Source organism: Theropithecus gelada, chromosome 12 (genome assembly GCF_003255815.1).
Source record: "Theropithecus gelada isolate Dixy chromosome 12, Tgel_1.0, whole genome shotgun sequence".
NCBI classification, from domain to species: Eukaryota; Metazoa; Chordata; class Mammalia; order Primates; family Cercopithecidae; genus Theropithecus; species Theropithecus gelada.
This window is the reverse complement of record NC_037680.1, coordinates 5,983,491-6,008,349: the sequence shown is the minus strand read 5'-3', so window position 1 is coordinate 6,008,349 and position 24,859 is coordinate 5,983,491. Positions and strand designations below refer to the sequence as shown.

Below are 24,859 nucleotides of genomic sequence, written 5' to 3'. Positions count from 1 at the left end.
TTTACATTCCTACCAGCAGTGTAGAAGTTTTCCCTTTTCACTGCATACATGTCATCACCTATTATTTTTTGATTTTTTGATTATGGCCATTCTTGCAGGAGTAAGGTAATACAGTAGTGTGGTTTTGACTTGCATTTCCCTGATCATTAGTGATGCTGAGCATTTTATTTGGACTTTTAGACCCTGAGTTCTAGTCCATCATCCCCCCATCATGTGTTGCTGACTTTCAAGTAGGATATAAATAATAATAAAATGTCTTGTCACAAAGTACTGGGTGATCCTTGGCTGAGTATTAGAGCTGCTTTGAAATAGGTCCAACATACCCTACTTCAGGAGGAGTGTAGTATCTCTTCCATGCGAGGTTCTTTCTTGAAGCCAGTTATGTCTACTTAGATGTATACAGAGTCTAACATTGATCAACTTAAAGCCTGGCCAAATATCCAAGGCAAGCTTGTCAGATCTGACCTCTGAATACTTAGAGCATGAGGTCCTAGGGGTCAGACCTGCAGGGAGGCAGTGGTTTCTGGGCTGTGGCTCATGGGACTCACATGAGTGATACAAAAAGCTGCCCTGGAGATCTGTGACCAAATTCCAGTAGGCTGGGCTCTCTCCGAAGGGGCAAATGGTTTCCATTGTACTCCTTGGAGACCAAGGCATTATGTAGGCCAAACGAAGTTGTGGGGTGGAGATGGGATGATGGGGGAGAGACAGTGAGGCTCCCCCTAAGCACCCCTCCCACTTCAACTCGTGCAGCTCTACATTTTTTTCTTTTCTGTACTAGCCTTCACTGTCCACATCATTTGAATAAAGTGTTCCAATTGGAAACAAATTTGAAAACTACTGGACTCAGCATATAAGGCAATCTCACATACATGGAAAAGAGATGGAACCCTAAACACAGGCAACGGTCAGTAGGTTCCAGGCAGTTGGTGGGATCCCAAACCTGAGTACATTTTCTGAGATGTTACAGCCTCAGATGCAGGTGGGAAGGAGGCTAAACCAATGCAGAGACTGCTCAACTCCAACAGGACCACCAGGTTCTAGCAAATTCATTTGGCATGCCGCCCTTGGGATTTTCCAGGTACATATACACCCAACTTGGACGAGGCATGGTGGCTCATGCCTGTAATCCCAGCACTTTGGGAGGCCAAGGTGGGTGGATCACTGGAGGTCAGGATTTCAAGGCCAACCTGACCAAAATAGTGAAAACCTGTCTCTACTAAAAATACAAAAAAAAAAAAAAAAATGAATAGTTATATGGGCATGGTGGCAAGCGCCTGTAATCAGGAGGCTGAGGCAGGAGAATTGCTTGAACCTGGGAGGCAGAGGTTGCAGTGAGCTGAGATCGCACCACTGCACTCCAGCCTGGGCAACAAGAGTGAGACTTCATTAAAAAACACACATACACACACACACACACACACACACACACACATATACACCCAACTCAAGGATAACACACTCTAGGTGAGACAGTGTCTAAGAACAAGTGTCTCTGGACTTAATGAAAATAAGTACTACTGAGAGTTGTACTGTTCCAGACAAATTATTTTTTAGATATTAAAAATTTCTAAGTCTCACCAAATTATTCAATTATTTCCCCTTCCCTCTCTCCATTCCTTCCTTCCTTCTCTCCTTTCTTTCTCCCTTTCTTCTGTTGTTTCTTTCTTTCTTTTCCCTTCTTTCTAAATTTACTGGGTACTCACCATGGGCCAGGCACTGGGAACCCAAGAACGAATGAGATATGTCCTGGCTCCCGAGGAGTTTATTGATTTGTGTGAGTTAGGCAGGTAACTCACAGTACATGTTAGACAACCCAACACAGTACATGTTAGAATAAAGATGGTAGGGCCTATTGGATCAGTTATGGGCAGCTTACAGAGGCCAGGGAGGGCTTCTTAGGAGAGGGAAACTTATGATGAATTCTGAAGGATGAGAGAATTGACCTAATGAGAAGGGCATTCTGGGCAAGGGTGATCACCATGGGCTGTTGTGGCCCTTGGGAAACTCATAATCTTTGGAACCAGCTGGATTTAGTTTTTAAATCTGACCTCCTCATTTACTGAGAACAGGAAAAGTTATTTAGTTCCCAGCAGCTCTGTTTTTTCACCAGTAAAATGAAGAAAATTAAAGAGAAAAAGCATTCCAGATGAAAGTGGAGTGTTGAGTAGGTGCTCAACCATGATGGAATACCTGTGCTAAGCCAAGGAGTGTAACGATGTCTAGTAAGTGAAAAGGGATCTTATCAGGGTTTGATAAACCGTCGGCTTTTTTAAGAGGATTCTTTATCATGTGTTTAAGTACTTGTTAAAATATAGATTTTTCAATTTCTAAGAAAAACAACATTTATGATATCTGTTGTTTATTTCTAAAAATAATGATGCTGACCAGGCATGGTGGCTCATGTCTGTAATCACAGCACTTTGGGAGGCTGAGAGGGGCAGATCATCTGAGGTCAAGAGTTCAAGACCAGCCTCACCAAGATGATGAAACCCCATCTCTACTAAAAATACAAAAAAAAAAAAAAAAAAAAAAAAAGATAGCTGGGTGTAGTGGTGCAAGCCTGTAATCCCAGCTACTTGAGAAGCTGAGGCAGGAGAATCACTTGAACCCAGGAGACGGAGGTTGCAGTGAGCCAAGATTGCACCACTGCACTCCAGCCAGGGTGACAGAGCAAGATTCCATCTCAAAAATAAATAAATATAAAAATGATGATGATTTTGCCTGAATACGAGGGAGGGGGAGGAGGAGGAGGAGAAGAAGAAGAAGAAGAAGAAGAAGAAGAAGAAGAAGAAGAAGAAGAAGAAGAAGAAGAAGAAGAAGAAGCAGCAGCAGCAGCAGCAGCAGCAGCAGCAGCAGAAGCAGCAGCTAGATCTAACTTGAGTGCTCCAACATTGATAGGACCTTTAAAACTTTTATAGGGTACTTGCTAGTGACAAAAGTTTATTTCTTTACACATATGTTTATTCCGGAAGCAACTAAAGCTCAAATTAGTTTTATTTTTATTTATTTTATTTTATTATTATTAGTTTTTGAGACAGAATCTTGCTCTTTCACCCAGGCTGTAGGGCAGTGGCACAATCTCCACTCACTGCAACCTCTACCTCCCAGGTTCAAGCGATTCTCCTGCCTCAGTCTCCCAAGTAGCTGGGATTACAGGCATGTGCCACCATGCCCAACTAATTTTTGTATTTTCTGTAGAGATGGGGTTTCACCATGTTGGCCAGGCTGGTCTCGAACTCCTGACCTCAGGTGATCTGCCCACCTCGGCCTCCCAAAGTGCTGGGATTACAGGCGTGAGCCTCTGCACCCAGTCCAGTTTTATCTTTAGACTAAGTTTTATTTTAAGCTAAGGCTCAAATCTGTTTTATTGTTAATTTCCACGTTGTGAACATCTTATCTCTGTTTATATGCACAAAAAATGATGTGTGTCCTTTACAGTGTAGCAATGTTAATATATAAACAACAAGAAAATGATACCAAATGGAAAATAAATGCATTACAGTGTGTCAGAGAAATTGCATCACACTCATGGCCAGAACATTCAATTCATTCTTTGCTTTATTAGACTGAGGGACAGCACCTTCCCTCTGTCCATTCACTGTCTGTGGAATTATAAACTTTCAATGTCTATCATTGCTGTCAACCTAATGAAAGGGGATGGGGACAGAAAACTCCAGGGAGGAAATGGAAGCTCACAGATGAAGCAAGCAGAGGGGGTAGAGGAAGGCCTGAGGACAGCGAGAATAACTCTGGGCCCAGGATTCTCCAGAGACAAGCAGACATGGCAATGCCAGGCAAGAAGCTGATGGTGATCTGAACCACTGGAGTGCACAACTGGAGGGGTAGAAATGCCTCATAGCTCCCTAACCAAGCCACTGAAGAAGACGCTCAGGGAGGTGATAATGAGCCCCCAGCTCTGACCCCCACCCCTTCCGGGAATTAGCCTTTCACGGCGTCAAACTTACTTTGAAAAGTCACGGAGTGAGTTCCCCAAGAGTCACGTGAAAATTAGTTAGTGGGAGGTTTCAGAACATCACATTAGCGGATGGAGGGATACTTTAAGAGGCATTGATTGCATCAAAACTCCTAAGAAGGCGAGAGAAGTATTTGTAAGACTTTGGAAGAACTAGTTGAGGTATTTTGTTTGTTTTTCATTTGTTTGTTTTAGCACAAACTTGGCTATTGGGGGAAGCTTCAGAACACTTTAGTAGATAGGATCACTGCTGAGATTACTAGTCCCTAAGAGGAATGGTGTCAAGAGGGATGCCAGTAAACATGTATAAAATGAGAGTGTTATCAAAAATGGAAAAATATGTAAAGAATGTGTGTGTGTGTGTGTGAATATGAATTACCAGAACAGTGAGATGTTAAGAGAGTTCGACAGCCTTAAGGAATGTGGGGTTGATCATTATGCCTGGCACATAATTATTGCACACTGGTTTGTTCTATGAGGTCAAATTAAATGTTAAGACACACAGATTCTTAGAATTAGAAAAGTGTGGAAGAGCACGCTGCCCAGCAGCCCACTAGTGCATGAGATGGCCCTTTCCCTGCCATAGGCAGGAGGGGTAACTTGCCCATGATCTGCACAGTGACCCGACCCCAACAGCTCCTGTCTGCACAAAATATGTTGCTGTTAGGAGCAGCCATTACTTTCTAAGTAGTAAAATAACAAAAATAATAATATCCGGAAATCTGCAATGGTCAGAATCACAGAGAGAGAATGAACCAGGAAAACCAGCATCAGGTATAGAGAGCTTCTCCTTCTGGCCCACTGTGTTAGGCAATGACCTCATAGCCCCAAACTACATTTTTTCTATTCTTCCCTATGTTATTTTACAAGCATTTGTATCACATGCATGTATTCTGAAATTCTATGTGTAGCAACTTATGTTTGAAACAGTCCCTGCCCTCTTCCCACAAAAGTATTCAAATACTTGGGTGAGGACTGGGGATCAGTCAGGGACATGGTGGTTACTCACAACCCTCCTGCCTTACTGGGATTGGCAGCCTGGGAAAGATGGGAAAGCTGAGGACGTTCAGGGAGGTTTTTTTTTTTTCTTTTTTTTGCGGGGGGGTGGATATGAGAAACTTTGAGGGGATGAGAAAGAGTTACTTCAGCTGTTCTCAGCTCAAATTTTTGCAGACATTCCTTTCTCCCCAGTGGCCATCAGCTTATGACATTGCTCCTCAGTTCCAATTATTTTCTGTTCCCATATATGTCCAAGGGAAGAGCTCCTGCCATTTGGTGTGTGGGACTCCAGTGACTTCCAACTAGATGACGCCTACAGACAGAAAAGGACAGCAAGCAGCGTGTAGTTTGGCCACTTGGCTCAACTCTCACAGCCAGTGACGCTGGGGAAAGGATCAAATGAGAAAAAGTGCGCAGTATCTGAGATAAAGTAGCCGCTCAACAACGTATTGCCCCTATGGCAATTTTTAAATATAGAGTGTCGTTCAAACATTTTTTGAAGTTTATTTTTAATTGACATATAATATAATACTTGTATATATTTATATGGTACATAGCAATGTGTGTGTATATATACATATAGTGATCAGATGAGGGTAGTTAGCACATCCATCATCTCACACATTTATCGTTTGTTTTGGGAACATTTAATATTCCCCTTCTAGCTATCTGAAACAATATACAATATACTTTTGTTAACTCTAGTCATCCTACAGTGCCATAGAACACTAGAACTTATTCCTCCCATCTAGCTGTAATTTTGTGTCCCTTAACAAATCTCTCCCAAGTGGCCGTGTTGCTTTGTGAGCTAATATTCTCTCTCTCTCTCTCTCTCTCTCTCTCTCAAACACACACACACACACACACACACACACACACACACACACAAATGATACACTTCATTTTTAATATGTCTCCTGGGAGTCTCATATAGCTAAATTCTGCTTCTTTTTGTAAGAAATGCTGATTGAGACCCAGTAAATGGATTTCCTAACCAACAAGGAATAGCTAACAGCTGTTTGAAAAACACAATCCTAATAAAATTTGAACGTTCTAATGGGCTGTAAAGGGTTAAGAGGGTTAAAGGACCCTAAAGGGTTAAAGTGAGGCAGGGTGCCCTAACCTGGCCACACTCCCATCATGAACGTTATACATCAATGGGTGATAACAGGACTGATTCTCTTTCCAGTCCTTAGATATAAAAGGGAGACAGCAATTAGGAAGAAAGAGAGTTATAGGAAGTGGTAGGAATTGAAGAGAAAGTAGAAAAGATCTTAACTCTACCTTATTAAAGTTTCATGATCCAATTACCAAATAGATGTTTTATTTTCTAAACTGTCATTTTGGTTTGCGATAACACCACACACTCTCTCTTTCTCTCTCTCTCTCTCTCTCTCTCTGTCTCTCTCGTTAATTTTGCAGCTCTCCTCAGAATTTTCTGTGGGGACCCTGATAAACATACATAATATATTTTTAAAAATTGAATAATGGAAGGATTAAGACCTGGGGCCCTGATAATCAATTAAAAGACAATCTGATCATGTCTTTGCATTTTATAGGTGCTGCTTTAAATTCTAATTTCTAATATTTTTTCTTTCAAGGAAGCTTACAGGTTCGCTATCACCTAAACAAGGAAGAAACCCATGTATTCACCATTGATGCAGATAACTTTGCTAACAGAAGGATGCACCACTTGAAGATTAACCGAGAGGGAAGAGAGCTTACCATTCAGGTACCTTCGTTACTTTCTCCTGTATCAGCCACTGTGCCTTGGCTACTCTATCAAACTTTTCTAAGCTTCTACCCGATACCAGTGTAGTGCCTAGTGCTGGAAACATAGTTACAAATCACACCTGCCACCAGACTTGGAAGAACTAGGATAGTGGTTCTCAAGATGTGCTTCCCATGTCCCACAAGTATCAGTATCACTTGGGACCCTGTTAGAAATGCAGATTCTTGGGCCAAGTGTGGTGTCTCACGCCTGTAATCCCAGCACTTTGGGAGGCTGAGGCAGGTGGATCACAAGGTCAGGAGTTCGAGACCAACCTGGCCAACATGGCAAAACCCCGTCTCTACTAAAAATACAAAAATTAGCCGGGTGTGGTGGCACACACCTGTAATCCCAGCTACTGGGGAGGCTGAGGTAGGAGAATCGCTTGAACCCGGAGGTGGAGGTTGCAGTGAGCAGAGATCCCGCCACTGCACTCCAGCCTGGGAGAGAGAGTGAATCCATCTCAAAAAACAAACAAACAAACAAGCAAACAAACAGAAATGCAGATTCTTGGGTTCCACACCAGATCTACTAAATTGGAGGCTATGGAAGAGGGGAAAGCAGCAGGTGATACTAATGTCTGCTCAGGTTTGCCAACCCCTGGGCTGCATTACAGTGAGGAAGATGCATGGGCAAAGAGGAAATCATCACAGGCTGTGGGAAGGGTTGTGGAGGAAGAATGCACAGGTGATACTGAAGAGGGCGCTGATCTCACCTGGGTATCAGTACTTACTCCCTGGAGCAAGTTAGGAGTAAGCTGAGTCTTGAAGATGAGTAGAGTTGGCCACATGGAGGAGAGTGCTCAGGAAGAGGGTCCGTGTGAGCGCAGGCTAAAGCTGTCTGAAAGCATGTTGTGTGGGAGGCACCCCATGAGATCTCAGTGAGCTCCATATAAAGGGCCAGCAGCAGATGATGGCAGAGCTCAACAGAGAATAGACAGAGCCCAGATCATCCCCTTTAGAATCATGACCCTCAGCAAGCCCTTGCATCTGCCCAGCAATCACTCCATGTTTTTCAGTCTGTCTATTCTCCTGTTCTCCTGGTTGACCATTTTACACTCTCTCCTCTTTACTTATACTGCTAACAATTGCCAGTTTGTCTTAACTCTCAGCAGATGACTTTGCTTTCTTATTTCTTGTAAAAATGTAACATTCAGAAGAGAATATCCGCACATTCTCAAGAGCACGTTACATACCTACCACATCTGTGTTTGCACTCTCTCTCCCTCCGGAATAGTTCATGGTTCTAGCTAAGGCCTGACCTGACTACCTGTGGGCCAGATCTGATATCCTACTGAAGAAAATCACTCCAGAATTCTCCTTCCTCCCTCTGTTTCATCATTTGTTCCAGCTCTACTGAATGACTCCCCAAAGCATAAAACAAATAATTATTACATGCATTAAGAACTAGTATACAATGACAATAGCTAAACAAGCAAACAAGCCAGCATATCTCTGGATAAAGAGAGGAAACCTTTCTCTTATCTGACTTCTTACAGTGTTCCATTCTCTTTGTCATTTTCTTGCCCATATTTTTGGAAATGTTGTTTATATGTTTGTTCTTCAAATTTTCCCTACCTTTTTCTTATACCCACACTGAAAAGGTTTTGTCTCTGTGCTTCAGCAAAATTGTACTTCTTAAGGCATCAGTGTGCTTACCTTGCAAAATCTGGTGGTCATGTCTCAGTGTTATCTTTCCTTCTCCTCTCACTGGCAACTGACGTCAGGATTCCTTCCTGTTCTTGCAATTGACCTGAGTCTTTATTGCTTGCAGGATACAACTCTCACCTGTTGACCCTTTTGCCTGTGTTAGTTGCTCCCTCTTGTCTCTTTTGTTGGTTTCCCATCATCTCTCAAAACTCTACCCATCAGAACACCCAAGGACTCCAACTTCTGCTTTTGATCTACACTCACTCCATACTCATCTCATTCAATCTCACATCTTTAAATTTCATGTACATGCCAATTAATCAGTCCTGAATGTGTATCTAACACTAATCCTGTCCCTGGATTCCAGACCTTATACCAACAACCTACTGGGCATATCTATAGGAATGTCTGTTAGGCATCGGAATATTTAAGTAAATAGTTAAAATTGACTTATTAGGAAGCTCCCCTGAAACAATGACCTCATCCCCAAAAGCATATCCCAGTTAGTGGCAGCTTCATTTTTCAAGTACACAATCTCAAAATTGTGGTGTTCTCCTTTCATCTCTCTTTCTCTTACATGCCGCATCTTGTGGATCAATAGCAGCTACCTTTCCGCAAGCCACCCTTGTCCTTTGCTTGGATTATCACTGTTTACAGTTGCCTTTTGATTGACATCTCCCTGCTCCTCTTTAGGTTCCCCAGCTGTCTATCCTCAACACAGCAGTCAGAGTGATCCTGGTGAAGGAATAGTCAGACTCTGGCATTCTTCTGTCCAAACCCTGTCAATGGTTTCCTTTCTCTTACACAGAAAAAGTCAAAGGTCTTCCAGTGGCTTATAAGGATCTCCATGATCTGACACCCCTGCTCCCTTTCTGGTTGCTTCACTAACCTCATCTAATTATATGCCCTCTGGAACGTTAGCTGTGCCACTCTGGCCTCCTCGCTATTTGCAGAGCCCTTGGACTCACTGCTTTGCCTAGAATGCTATTCTTTATGTATATACATGTCCAGTTCTTGTACTTCCTTCTGGACTCAAATGATTCAAGAGGTCATTCTCACTGAGGCCGTGTCTGATCAGCTTATTTAATAGAACAATCTATTTCCTTGACTTCAACCCTACACTCCCTCTTATCCTTGCCTACATTATTTTTTTCTCTCAGCACTTAAGTTCCAATACAATGTATTTACTTATCAAACTTTCTGTCCTAGCTCTCTCCTCTAGAATGTAAGTTGCCTGAGAACAGAGGAGGGTCATTCTGAGCAGCCATGCCAAAGGAAAGTCATGGCAAGGAAGATGGGAGGACTATGTATGAATCTCCGGTGGGTTGCACCCAAGCTGTGCAAAGTTAGGCACATGGCCAATGGGATCTTAGTCTCCTCTTCTTACAGGTGAACTGAAAAATAATGAGGATCCTTTCCAGGAATAGCACCATATGCATAGTCAGAGTAGAGCCTGGAAGAAACCAGTAGGATATGGCTAGCCTGAAAAAGTGAGAATGAATGGGGAGGTCTCCTAGGAATGGGGAGGGGACCAAACAGATGGAGCTGGAATTAGCAATGGGTGAAGTAAGGAGGGATCTCTAAAGGATGGTCATAGAAATAAAGTCCTATTAAAGTCCCGGTGGTGGCTTTTGCTCACCCCTGCAAGATGGGATTATCAACCGTCTATGTTGGTTGCAACTAACTGTTCAGCTACCCTCTCCTCCCCAGGGCCACATGTTTTGTCGAACTGCAATCCTTGCCCAGGAAAAGCTCTCTGCCCACACCTAAATGAGACCAGGTTAGAATTATGGAACAATGGAGGCAGTGGTGGCCCTAAGGACAAACTGAGAGAAAGGGGGAGAAATGGAAAATGAGTTCCTGCCTCCTATGAATGTTAATCTTGCACAGCAAGTTCCTGAGCAGGTTTCATTTGTTTGCTTGTTTGCAGCAAAGAATTTGGTGAGAAAATCTCCATGGGGAGATAAATACCTGTAAAACGCTATATACAGTTTCCCAGGGAGAAGACTTGTGTGAAAATCCTTATTTCACAAAGAAGAAAGCAAGGGGTATTTTATGTGCATTGTGGGAGAATTAACGAGACCTGTCTAATCTCTCTGGAGAGGAAATCTCAGAGGGGGATCTGCTCTCTGTGTGCGTTGTTTCAAGCTATTTCCAGATGGGATCGTTTTATGCTTCTTACTTGCAGACCTGTGCTGATGTGCCTTTGTTTTCTGTTTTCCTGCAGATGGACCATCAACTTCGACTCAGTTATAACTTCTCTCCAGAAGTAGAGTTCAAGGTTATAAGGTCACTCACCCTGGGCAAAGTCACAGGTATGTTGTTCTAGTTCATACCTTTCCAGTGGGCTTTATTAAAATAAATGAATACATAATTTTCATTAGGGTGTTTAAGGATTCAAGTCTGCAGCCTTTTGCTCCCATAATATCTGAGATCTGAAACCAAGATTTCTTGTTCAGAAAATGCCAAGATGTATCTGTGGCAGAAATAGGCACTGCATTTCTATCTATTTTATAAAAATTTGCAAGAGGTAAAATACTAAAGTAATTTAGCAGAATACTTAAATGTGTACTTAATTTTAAAATATATTTTTAAGTTTTACTTAATTTTAACTTAAATGTATAAGTGCATAAATTAAGGATTTGAACAACTCAACAGTTCATCAAAAATTTTAAAGGCATTGTAATTTCCTACTATAATAGTGAATCTTCTCTTTTTCTACTGGAAGTTCTGTCAATTTTCACTTTATATATGATGAGAGTATTCATTACATGCATGCAAGATGGAAATTTTTAATCTACCTGATGAAGTGAACATTTCGTCACACTTAAGTGATCTTTTTAAACTTTAGTAATGTCTTTCAGTGCTTAAATTTATTTTGCCCATTATTAATATTCCTATTACAGTCTCACTTAACTTAGTATTTGCCTGGCCTCTTTTCTCACTCTTTTTCTTTCAATTTTTCCTTTTCTTTCAGCTTTGTAGGTGATCTTGTGAAGAACATACCGCTAGATTTTATTTTTATACCCAATCTGCCCATCCATTTTTTTTTGTAATGGCAAATGTAGGTCCTTTTACATTATGGAGCTACTTGTACAATTGAACTTGTTTCTGCTACCCTATTTCCTATATATCCAACTTTTCCTGTGATTCCATCATATTCTTCCTGACTCTCTCTCTCTCTATCACAGCACAGTACAGAAAACATTAATAACTCAAGGCATTGTAAGCAGAAATACATTTAAAACAGTAAGTTAGTTGCTTACAAAAGTGTATACTTACAGTGTGAGTTCTTTGTGGGCTCTTTTGGAAGGACTTCCCCGTGCCCCAGACTGTATGCAAATTCACAAGTAGAAGGAGGAGGTCTCTGAAAAATGGTTGTGAAGAAGGCAGCACGCGCCCCTGCTTTTGCTTGCCGGTAGATAGAGCTGAAAAGGCAGAAAAATGATTCCTGCTACAGCCCTCAAGCTTCATAAAGGGTTTATAATTTCCAGATGTGATGTTGATCCAGAAACCTAGCTGTGGTAGGGTCAAAAAAATGTCCATTTTAGTTCCCCAAATAGCAGTTGGAAGAACCAATCAACACTGATCCCAGATTGAGTTTCATTTATTTCTGATTCCATTCCCCCTCCTAATAATACTCATTTTTATGTTTTTAGATACTGCTTATTTTTGATATATTAATATAGACACTAGTTTATATATTCCTCATTTCTTCCTTTATCTCAGACTTTTCTATTTTCTGCCAGACTTTATTTTCTTCTTTTGAACTAAATTCTTTTGAATTCTTTTCTGTTTATGGTTTCCTTCATTATATATATGTATTTTTTTTTTCCTGAACAAAAGGTTTGTATTTTACCTTTAATCTTGGAAGATGATTTTGCCAGATCTTCAATTCAATATTGAAGAATATTTTCTCTCAGATGTAGAGAAATTAGTCAGAGGTGTTATGGAGCCAGTGTACCTATAAGATGGAAGTGTTATGGAGCCCATATACCTGTAAAAGTCAGGTATACACGTCTCTCCCCAACTCTGCATCCTTCAATGGTGGCAGGATGCCAGCTTGAAATCAGCTGTAGTAGGAGGGTTTACACTGTGGATATCAGAAATGCTAAAAGCCAGGACTTTCCCTACCTCTTCCTACTGAAGAGCCAGTTTCAGAGATTCACTGGCACATCAGTGTCCTCTTGTTTCCTGGCTCCCCTGGTTAATACCAAGAAGTCAGCTGTCCATCTGTCCTGCTTTTGTAGGTACTCTGACCACCTCCGTGCCTACCACCTACAAGTTGATTTAAAATCATCCCTTTTTCTTTGATGTTTTGCCATTTTGTCATCAGGTGTCTGCTTGTAGATTTCTTTTTAAAGTATCTTGCGTGATATTTTTATGTTTCCTGTTCATTATGTTATATGTATCTATGCATCCAATTCATATTTATTATTCATACGTATCCATTCATCAGTTCTTAAAAATTCTCAAAATATCAAATCTTACTTCCTCCTATTCTATCTACTCAATTCTTTTATATCTAAATTATATGAACTTAGACTTGCTAATTCTATCATCATATTTCTTACACTCTTCTTATAGTTTTCATTCTTTGATATAACATCTTGCATTCTGGGCAATTCATTTGGCTTTATCATCACATTCACTAGTCCTCTCCTTATTTATGCCTAATCCCGTTCAATGAATCATTTCTCATTGATTTTATCTTTCATTTCTAAAAATAATATTTTACTCTTTTTGAAGCATGACTGTTAAAAAAGATAATTTGTTGTCTCCATTCTTTTGTTCGTTTCCATCTTTTTATGTATTTAGGCATTTCATTAATAGTTATTGGACATTCTGTCTCTGATAATTCCAACATCTGAAGTCTGTGGGGGTCCCAGTCTGTTACTAGCTGTTTTCTAGATTTTTTCCTGTGGTAGCTTGTTTCCTTATGCTGTGTGTGTGTGTGTGTGTGTGTGTGCGTGCGCGCGCATGTGCGCATGTGTGTTTGTTCATACTGATTGCAATTAATTTGTGACAACTCTAAGGATCAAAAATTGAGACACTTTCCTCAAAATAAGATTTTTTTTTAACTTCTGCCAGGTGCCAGGGGGTGCTACCAACTTAGGACAATTTTAATTTCTCACCTTTTTTTTTCTGAACAGTGAAGAAATATAAATTTGAGCTCCATATCTGAATGAGATCAGTCGTCTGGTTGAAGTCTTAGCAGAAATGTTGTAACTATTAATATCATTAACCAAATTAAAACACCCTAGGAAAGAAGGAAAATTTGGGCTTACTGACCACAAAGCCCAGACCTTTTTCATGGCCCCCTGCTCTGTGTAATGGAAGTTCCAATAATATCCTCTTGTTAAAAATGAAAAAAAAAAAAATCCTCATTAAATCTTACCACTGTGTATAGCATTCATATGACCCTTCACTCTTTTAGCTAAGCCAACAATAAGACTGGTGAATTGAAACTTTAAAGCAAGGTACTATAGACAACTTGTTATTTTATTTCTGGTGCTTCATAATTATCAGGTAGAAAAGAACTGTTAAGATTGAGGAGGAATACTGCATTAGTCCATTTTGGCATTGCCATAAATACTCGAGACTGGGTAATTTATAAAGAAAAAATGTTTAATTGACTTATGGTTCTATAAGCCATATAAGAAGCACGATGCTGGCATCTGCTCAGCTTCTGAGAAACCTCAAGAATTTTAAAGTCATGGCAGAAGACAAAGGAGGAGCAGGCATGTCACATGGTCAGAGCAGGAAGAAGAGAGAGGAGGAAGGTGCCACACAATTTTAAACAATTATATCTCAACAACTCACTCACCAACCATCACAAGGACATCAACAAGAGGATGGTAGTAAACTATTCATCAGAAATCTTCCCTCATGAGCCAATCACCACCCACCATGTCCTACTTCTAACATTAAGGATTACAATTCAACATGAGATCTGAGTGAGGACACAGATACAAACCATATCAAATACCCAATAAAATGACCTCATTGTTCTAAGGATGGGAGACATCTGCCTACTGGGCTGCCTTCCCATTTGAACAGCTGTTGAACAGATGGAAGGATTTGGACCAACACTTAACCTCAACACTCTGGTCTATGAAAGTTACCTAGCAGAAGGTAAAGGGAGACAATATGAACATCCAGGCTTATTATCTAGAAAGGACACTAATCCTGGGGGAACTCTGGAACAAGGAAACCAAACCCCATGCATCAGAAATAGAGTAGAGTAGGGATGGAGAAAACAGGAAGGGATGATATTAAGATGGCTACATGGAATTAATGATGAATGCAACTGAACTTCACAATTTTAGAAAAGATTGCTTTGGAGGACATTTCCAACTGTAAATCAAACACTCGAAAGCATTTTTCATGGTAGATAGATACGAAAAAAAAAGTATGTAGTAAATCTAGTGTCTCAGTTTTCTTCAGTACCACCAATAGCATTTCATTGCAAAGCAAAAGCGAGTTTGTTCATTTTCTTTTTGTCCAAGAAAGGACCAATTCCTTATTAAAGAGGACAGTGGTTTAGTACATACTCTATACCAGCCACGGTGCTACAGATACTGTTATAAATAAAGCAGTTTTTTGTTTGTTTGTTTCCTGAAGGTCCCCATGATGTAGATACTGGCCCATAAAAAATAGCCGATATAATTGTCTACATTAAAACTTCACTGTTGGTTCTCTAAGAATGTTGATGCTCATATCTGTCAAGTTATGGGATATTGCAAACTTTATTCTGTGGTTTACTGACATTTCTTAACTTTCAAGTGAGAATTCCTTGTTCTGGCCGATTGCATCAGTGAATTTAAGAAAAATAACATTAAAAGAGAGAGAGCATATATTTAGGGAAGTAACCCATTTGGAAGAGAGAATGTTTCTGGAAATGTACTTATTTCATTTGAAAGTATAGATGTATATGCCTCAGATTTAAACATAGCGTGCTCTATCACTGTTATTTCTAAGTCTCTGTTTAACTTGGCCCTGTCACAAGAGCATAGACAGCCAGGCAGACTTAGGAATCGAAAAAACTTGAAACTTCTAAAAGAAACTCTCCTTTTTTGTGTTTATTTATTTATTTATTTATTTATTTATTTATTTGAGACGGAGTCTTGCTCTGTAGCCCAGGTTGGAGTGAGTGGTGCGATCTCGGCTCACTGCAAGCTCCGCCTCCCGGGTTTAGGCCATTCTCCTGCCTCAGCCTCCCGAGTAGCTGGGACTACAGGCGCCCGCCACCTTGCCCGTCTAGTTTTTTGTATTTTTTAGGAGAGACGGGGTTCACCGTGTTAGCCAGAATGGTCTCGATCTCCTGACCTCGTGATCCACCCGTCTCGGCCTCCCAAAGTGCTGGGATTACAGGCTTGAGCCACTGCGCCCGGCCGTGTTTAATTTATTTTTTTCTGGTCCTGATGTCCCCTTCTTTTTTTTTTTTTAATTTTTTTATTTTATTATACTTTAAGTTCTAGGGTACATGTGCATAATGTGCAGGTTTGTTACATGTGTATACTTGTGCCATGTTGGTGTGCTGCACCCATCAACTCGTCAGCACCCATCAACTCGTCATTTACATCAGGTATAACTCCCAATGCAATCCCTCCCCCCTCCCCCCTCCCCATGATAGGCCCCGGTGTGTGATGTTCCCCTTCCCGAGTCCAGGTGATCTCATTGTTCAGTTCCCACCTATGAGTGAGAACATGCGGTGTTTGGTTTTCTGTTCTTGCCATAGTTTTCTGAGAATGATGGTTTCCAGCTGCATCCAAAATATATCAAGAAAATTTGATTTCAAAACAAAAACTACTATTATTTGGTGAAATTAAGAGTTGTTATTATTATTATTATTATCATCATACTTCTGAGAGAAGTATGATATTACTCTTCTGAGAGAAGACTTCTTGCTAATCTGCAGAATTAAGAAGTAGCTACTTTTTTTTTTTTTTTTTTTTTTTTTTGAGACGGAGTCTCGCGCTGTGTCACCCAGGCTGGAGTGCAGTGGCGCGATCTCGGCTCACTGCAAGCTCCGCCTCCCAGGTTCAGGCCAATCTCCTGCCTCAGCCTCCGAGTAGCTGGGACTACAGGCGCCCGCCACCACGCCCGGCTAGTTTTTTTTGTATTTTTAGTAGAGACGGGGTTTCACCATGTTAGCCAGGATGGTCTCGATCTCCTGACCTCGTGATCCGCCCGCCTCGGCCTCCCAAAGTGCTGGGATTACAGGCTTGAGCCACCGCGCCCGGCCAGAAGTAGCTACTTTTTAAAAATATGTAAACAGGTTAAAGTTTAGGTGGAAAAGAATTATAGTACGGCCTTTAAACTGTTGCTACAAAATTCTGAAGAGACATAAAAATGAAATTTGCACTCATGGCATGCTGATAACATTTTTTTTATGCAGCTGACGTTTATTAATCGCCTACTTGCCAGTTTGATAGGCCAAAGCTCACGCCTGCCAGAGGCATTATTCTTCTGCTCCAGTGGCTGTTTGCCCATCTAGATTTCAATATTTACTTGCCTCAAAAAAAAAAAATACAGGAATTGAAAGCATTTCTTCTCAAGATGCATAAAATTTACAGTTAATCTGTAAGTCGCAGAGCTATCTGTGAGCATGTACACATGATTTTGACACGTTAAAATGAGTTCTGATTGCATCTATAGAACAGGGTTCTTTAATTCTCCCCAATCCCTCAGGTTTACACTTTGAGCCTACTGTGTCTTGTGCAACATTACAGTATCATTGAATGAATACCTTGAATGCTTTCACATAAAATCACCTTACAAGCATCTTGCAGAGGGTGAGTTACGGCTGCCATTTATAGAAAGCACAGAAGAATTTATGCATATAAATAAAAGGTGTGTACTTCAAAATGCTCACTTTGGAAGACCGTACTCTAATTCCTTTTTGATTTTGGACACAGAGGCTTCTTATGATTCAAATCTGGGAGTCAATGCTAAACTAGGAAGCACAATTCTAGAGTGGAAGATGCCCAGCCTTTTGGAGACAAATTGACCCATGTTTGCATCTCTCACGTAGTTAAACATTGTGTGACCTTGGTGAATTTATCTAACTTGTGTATGGTTCCTTATTGGTAGAATGAGGATAGTAATACTTAATTCATTTAATGAATTCACAGAGCTGTGTAAGGATTTCTTGAAACATTATATGCAAAATACTTGGTATTTAGCATATACTCAAGAAATGTTTGCTTTTTTTTTTTTCTTTATTTTCAAGGTTGTAGAAACATAAAAGAGAACTGTGAGGTTTTTTGTTTTTTTTTTCTGTTTTCTTTTTTGTTAATGTATCTGTCAAGGTGATTATAAGTGTAACTTCCAGGGAGGTGCTCAACTGAGCTCCAAAAGAGCAATTCTGAACCATGGTGAGTCTTGCAGAATCTAGTGTGACTCGTTATCAATTAGCACTGTTTCAAGGGTATATCAAACTCATACCAGATTCAACAATGACAACAAAAGAGGAAATAATAGTTGGTTAAAATAGAAGTTTCAAGGTATAAGATCTGCTTCAGGTACAGCTGGCTTCAGAATCTCAAATATGAAGATTCGGGTGTTTCCAGTCTGTCTGTTTCTCACTCCACATGTGACTGCTTACCTCTTGGAGGGGCTTCATTTGCAGGCAAGATTTCAGTGGTAAGGAAGGTGAAATCATCAACTCCAGGTTTAAGTAGTAGCAGTTCAACATTCCATGTGGAAAGAAAACCTCTCACTTTTAAAAGTTCCAGAAAACTTTCCTTGTCTTAAGTCATGGGGTTGAGTTTTCAAGGACCAATCTCAGACCATGGCAGTGTTCAGGTGATTGGGATCTACTGCATGGCCATGGCCAAATTATTCACCCAGCTACGCTGTGAAGAGAGTGAAGGAGTTAGTTCAGTGTTAATTGCATGGGTTGATAACAAGGAAAGGGTACTTCTCAGAAGCAAGTTGAGCTGCTGTTCTTACCAGAGAAAGAGAAAAATCAACAATGATCTAGTAATGCCACCTCTTTTTCTGCCTTGCATTTTGCTCTCCCTCTTTTAAGAGGAGAGAAGAGGGTGCAGTTATAGCCATGGGCTAGGAATTGTGGCTGATTTGGGAAAGGATTGTGCCAGTGTGCATCAACAATTCAAATATGTTGCAGTAGGAATAATAATAGTTGAGGTATGCTCTTTTAATAAATAAATTCATGTAATCTTCTTTAAAACAAGTTTATAGCTTCCACAGTGACTCCTCTAAAAGATTATTTCATTTTAAATGCATAGGCTCCTCAAATTATATTTCATTTTGTTTATGGTCATGCATAGTTCTTTAGTAAATACTGAATCTCCAAACCACAGCCTCTTCCAGACTCAAATCCTAACACTGTACGAAATTGTCTTATATTGTGTCCAGATAATTTTTAATGATACTGTCTCTTTGGGTAATACAGTATTTTAGATACGTTAATCTAATCTGACCTTCTGCGTCATGAAGTAAATGGTGTGTTTTAGAGCATCCTGAAATATCAGATTTCAATAATCATCCCAATTTCCCAAACACGCATGTCTTATATTTTCTACTTTGTGGATAACCAGCATTGAATTGCAACTGGGTTATATGGGATTTTTGTTATTTTTTTTTCCTTTAATAACAAGTTACATTTTTCCCCCACAGATAAATTCAATAGATAATTTAGTTTCTTCTCATGCAACAGGAATGTGTGTTATCTTATGATTTAAGATGCAATTTTATTTCTGTGTGTTACATGAATCACCTCATGATAGCAGTGCCAGCCTGCTCCATGCTCTGCACTGCTCTGTAAAAGTTGTCCGTTTTTTCTAAGAGTGAAACCACTCTTTGAATAGAATGCCCTTGAGTTACTCATTTTATATCATCACTTGCCTGCTCTGTCTATACTCGTGACTAAAAAAAATGAATGAAGCAAAAATATCAATGACACGTTGTTTCTAAATGCAGACTGTCTTCAGCTGGGAGGAGCTGTTAGTAATCTCCTTCTAAGAGGGGTGGCCTTCAAGGAAACGCCAGACTTTACACATCTTTGCCTGACTGTGATAGCAAAGGATGTTTTGTATGGTGGCCCAGAAGTCACATGACGTGACTCTTATTGATATAAACTTTAAATTAGTTCTCCTCAAGCAAAAGCTATTGAGCATTACTATGGCTACACGGTGTGTGAAACAAACAAACAAACATAATAGCAAAAAAATTATCCTTGTTCTAAAGATCCGGCTTATCTTAAAAATTAATTCTTTCAAAGGAAAGTTATTTGCGTGGGATCTGTTGGTAGTATTAAAGTTTTTCAAGGTTTTGAAGTATCCCGTGTAGGCTATGCTAATTCTAGGTTTTCTTCACTGTTACCAAATGATAATACTAAAAATGGTATAGTATTTATAGCATACTAATACTAATAGTACCATAAAACTAGTAGTTACTGTTAGTATGATTATTTGATAATATCTTTCTGTATGCTAAGTCTAAACTCGTTCCTTATGTTAATTTATTTTTCCCCAGGGAGATAAGTACCATTCTTATTTCTATTTTTATAGAGGAGAAAATTGAGTCACAGAGGTTCAGTGACTTTCCCAATATCACGTAACTTGTAAGTGTCTGGATTCCACACTCCTAATAGATCTTGCCACAGTTTGGTTTTTAAGGAATGATATGAAGTATTTGACACAATGCATAATTCATTTGTCTGCTGAGAAGCTCTGCATCAAAAGTTTGTCTTTGTAGACCTGATGGGCTTAAAAGTAGAGGTAGAGTGAGAGAGTCTTTAATCATGGAGAGAAGATGGCACATTTCTTGTAAGTCAGGCTTTGGAATCAGCTGTGGGTTCAAATTATGACTTCACCATTGACTAATGTGACCTGGACAAATTACTAAGTCTTGCAAACGTCAGTCTTCTCAATTAGAACACAGGCATATGTTATTATAACACTTAAAATTCGGAAAATCTGGTGGTGATGCAGATGATGTGCCTAGGTTGATGCCTGACATGTAATAAAAGCTCAGTAAAGTTTGTAACAGCAGTATAATCATAACGTAAAAAGCTACTTCATCCAACTCAGCATTTTTCCTTTAGGACTCGAATTGCCTTCCAGCTAAAAGTATTCTAGTCTTTATGTAACAAAGCTTAAATTTTACTCTTCTCTCCCACTCTAGGGGGATGAATAGATAAGGCAAAGTGTCAACATGACTTTAATTGATGATTGGTAAACAGTGGAGGCGGTGGTGTGGACAATATTTACTTTTTTACTTCTTTTTTTTTTTTTTTTGGAGACAGAGTCTCACTCTGTCACCCAGGTGCAATCTCCGTTCACTGCAACTTCTGCCTCCTGAGTTCCAGCGATTCTCCTGTCCCAGCCTCCCAAGTAGCTGGGATTACAAGTGCGCGCCACACGCCCGGCTAATTTTTGTATTTTTAGTAGAGATGGGGTTTCACCATATTGGCCAGGCTGATTTCAAACTCCTGACCTCCAGTAATCCACCCATCTCGGCCTCCCAAAGTGCTGGGATTACAGGCATGAGCCACTGCACCTGGCCCACAATACTCTTGATAAAATCATCTGAAAAGAGTTAACAAGGCCAAAACCCAAGTGAAATTATTTAAACTTATTTTCTCAGGAGTCAAGCTGCCTCTGATGGGTTATAATCATGTGATACTTTTTGAGTCAGTCAAGCTTAAAATCATCAAATCTAGTCTGACGGTTAAAGACTCCAGACGTCACCTCTGTCCCTCTCCACTTCTCAGCATGGAGTAGTCATGAGGTTCCAAAGATAGGACCCCAGTCTCATTTACAGTTTTGTCTTCCCTGCTACTGTATTGGCAGACACATATTACATGTTCCATAATATATGTTGAAGGAAAACACACACAGTCACATACACACACACACACATATGTGTAATGTATAAATATTAGAGCTGTGGTTATCTGAAAGGTTATCATGCTATCCATGACTGGGCCCAGTGTTGTGCAGCTAGCTGCCTCCAAGACTTGGATGAGTGTCTCCAGCTTCCTCTTACAATGTATTTTTCTCACGAGTATGTGTGGTAGTGAGATGGGAAATGAATGGGTTGGGGGTCAGACAGTGCTGAGCTCAAACCATAGAAAGGTTGCTACTTAGCTCTGTCATGATTAACACCACCTCTCTGAACCTTGGTTTCCTCATCTGTAAAGTAGGAGTAGTAATACTTGCTTTACTGATTTGTTTTGAAGATATGAGATAATGCCTGTGAAGCGTCTGGTTTGAAAACAGCAACTATTGTTAATGAAATCATACAACCATGCCGCCTATTGATTTTCTTTGCCTGATATCCCTCTTCCTTGCCAATGGCTCTGCTATTGATTTATTTGCCCTTTGCCTGGGGAATCTGGGCCAGTGTTATAAATGTCAATGGTGACAAAGTAATGAAGTACAAAGGATCCGAGCTAAGAGTAATGAACTCCCTGCAGTGGCCTTGTAGGGACCTCTCTGAAGCTTGGTAGAATGGAAGCACTGTATTGGCCGGAAGCTGAAAGAAACAAGTGAAACAAGCACAGGTTAGAATTCTAGATGCTTTCCCACACAGAAGGAGAGGGAATCAGGCTCAAGGAGGGTTACGTGGCCACTGGTTACTCATTGAGACTACCAAGATTTTATTTTTGCGGGATGCCATTAATGATAATAAATTGAGTTTTACAACAGATTAGCATAACGTCAAGCTCATTGTCACTTAGGAAAGATTGTAGATGTCATTTATCCGTTTCTAAGAATGATTTGACCTGAATCTGTGGATTTTTCCTTTACACTTCCACAATTATCATTGCCAGTGATCAGTGCCAGAGGTAGGCTCTTGTGGCTAATATTTTTTTCTTTTTATTATTATTATACTTTAAGTTCTAGGGTACATGTGCACAATGTGCAGGTTTGTTACATATGTATACATGTGCCATGTTGGTGTGCTGCCCCCATTAACTCATCATTTACATAGGTATATCTCCTAATGCTATCCCTCCCACCTTCCCCCTCCCCACAATAGGCCCCGGTGTGTGATGTTCCCCTTCCTGTGTCCAAGTGATCTCATTGTTCAATTTCTACCTATGAGTGAGAACATGCGGTGTTTGGTTTTCTGTTCTTGCGATAGTTTGCTGAGAGTGATGGTTTCCAGCTGCATCCATGTCCCTGCAAAGGACACGAACTCACTATTCACAATAGCAAAGACTTGGAATCAACCCAAATGTCCATCAGTGACAGACTGGATTAAGAAAATTGTGGCAAATATTCTAAAGTTCTCTGCCTTTTCCTTGATAAAGAGTCAGATGGCCTGCTTCTTAGTAAGGAAAATAAATAAGTAAATCATTCTATCTAGGAAATTTCTACTTTTAGTTCATTCACTTAATATCAACTGCTGCCCGCTCTAATCAACTCTAAGCAATCATATATAAGACTTGAATACATACCCTATCTTTCTCATTTCTTGTCTTACCTTTTTCTTCAAAATGATTCCATAGAATATAAGCCTTGCACAGGGCATGCCTCCCATAAAAGATAAACATGATATAAATATTTGGAATTAGTAAATTACTCCCTAACACTATTTGTAGATAATTCATTGAATGCATTATTGGATACCTATTATATACAAGGTGATATAATAAGAGAAAATACGAAAACTTCAAAGAAGTAAAGCCCATAGATCTGTGTTCCCAAAGTGATAAAACACATATCTGTGAGGATAAGACATTTATTTAATTGTGATATGAACAGTTTTGATAAGTGCTTTACAGATGGAGTGCGCTTAATATTCGTAAAAGGGAGAGAGCATTTCTAGCCGAGATGACCCAGAATGTTGTTGTGTGGAAGATCACCTTGACCTTGGTCTTGAAGGACAGGTTTGACCTCAATAGATGGAGCACATTCCAGGAAAGAGGAATGGTATGAACCAGGTAAGACCGTAAGAAGACAAAGATAGTAGGATAGGAACAGTAAATAGGCCATCTGAGAGGGTTTCATACATGCAGCAGAGTAGAGGGAGGCAAGGGAAACAAGAACAGTCCATTGGGAGAATATTACAGAGGACATTCAGTGCTCTGCAAAGGCATTCAGAATCTATTGTGCAGACAGGAGAGAGCATGGAAGGGAGCTCTCATGGTCAGAGCTGCTGTTATCATCCTCTCTTGTTAGTAACAAGCAAGATGGAGGAAAGAGAGACTGGTGTGCAGGTTATGCTAATGCCTATCCTTTGGATATAAAAGAGATAGTAATGGAACTGGGGAGCAGGTACAGGTGCAGTTTGTAAAATAAGAATTGGAAGATTTGGATAATTCACCAGGTAGGTGGGTGGCAGAGTACCCAGGGCAGGAATGGAGAGGACAAGAGGAAAGGAAATTGGAGCAGCTTTTTCCAGTCATTGCAGAGAGAAATAAAATAGTTCTGGTCTGGCCTGATCCCGAGTTTGCTGACTTGCGGAATAAGTTACAATGGACTGTAAGGCTGATACCTTACCCTCCTCCTTTGAGCCTGCTCTCCAGTTCTGCTCAGCTGCTTCTGGATTTGAGAAATCCCTATCATCAAGCACATGGGGAAGAGAAGTGGATCGGAATGCTGCAGGGAGAGTCCAGTTAGGAACCTTCACTGTGGCGATGTTCACAGTAGCCCACCGCTGCATGGGACACATCTCTCCCAATCTTGAATTTGTTATGATTTCATGACTTGTATTTCTTATGTGTGTATATAGCTGCTTCCTTGGGAAAAGTGTGGTCCTTGAAGTCAGGGACATTTTGTCATCATATTCTTATCACTCCCACTTTGAAACATGGGCCTTTGTGCGCTGTCTATGCTTCTATGTGTTTCATAATGCACTTCTTCTGATTAGTAATGCTTCACAGGTGGTAGACATGTTTTCAGTTCAAGGGGGAAATGCTTGCACTGGTATTCCTGATTTTAGGATCCCTACTAGTCTGACCAGTCATTCTGGTCTACTCAAGACTGAGGGATTCCCCGGGATGTGGAACTGTAGGTCCTAAAACTGAATCAGTCTTAGGAAAGCCAGCACAGTCTGTCGCCTAAGCCACACTCAGTTCAAGAGTTTTGAATAGTTTAATGGAACTGGACTCAGGGCTTTGAATACCAGATTAACAACTGAGTTTCATGCTTTGCCCAGCCACAGCTGAGTTCAGGGGCCACCATCTCTGAGGATATGTTATGGTTTGAATAGATGAGGTTGGGAAGGAGTGAGAATGAGCCACTCAGCCCACTGACCAGCACTCACTGAGTCTCTGCCAGGGTGCAGCATAGAGCACCAGGTTTGCTGAGATGACAGGACGAGGCTGTGGGATTATTTATACCCTTAAATATTCAGTGCCCTGGGTGGAAACCCAAAATTGTGTGCAAGCAGTAATTACAGAGCAATTGATCTTTAAAGCATGGGACTTGTATTCTAAGGGCATTATTAAAAGACTAGAGAGCCAGACATGGTGGCTCACAC

General features: G+C 40.4%; 1 protein-coding gene across 1 annotated transcript in view; it reads left to right on the top strand.

Annotated features, from left to right (window-relative positions):
- CNTNAP5 (contactin associated protein like 5) overlaps window positions 1-24,859 on the top strand; it is a 683,524-nt gene that overhangs the window by 621,935 nt on the left and 36,730 nt on the right. Inside the window, exons 19-20 of the mRNA XM_025405058.1 lie at window positions 6,577-6,707; window positions 10,623-10,710. Of these exons, the coding sequence (XP_025260843.1) occupies window positions 6,577-6,707; window positions 10,623-10,710 (219 nt within the window). The remainder of the gene's footprint in view (window positions 1-6,576; window positions 6,708-10,622; window positions 10,711-24,859) is intronic.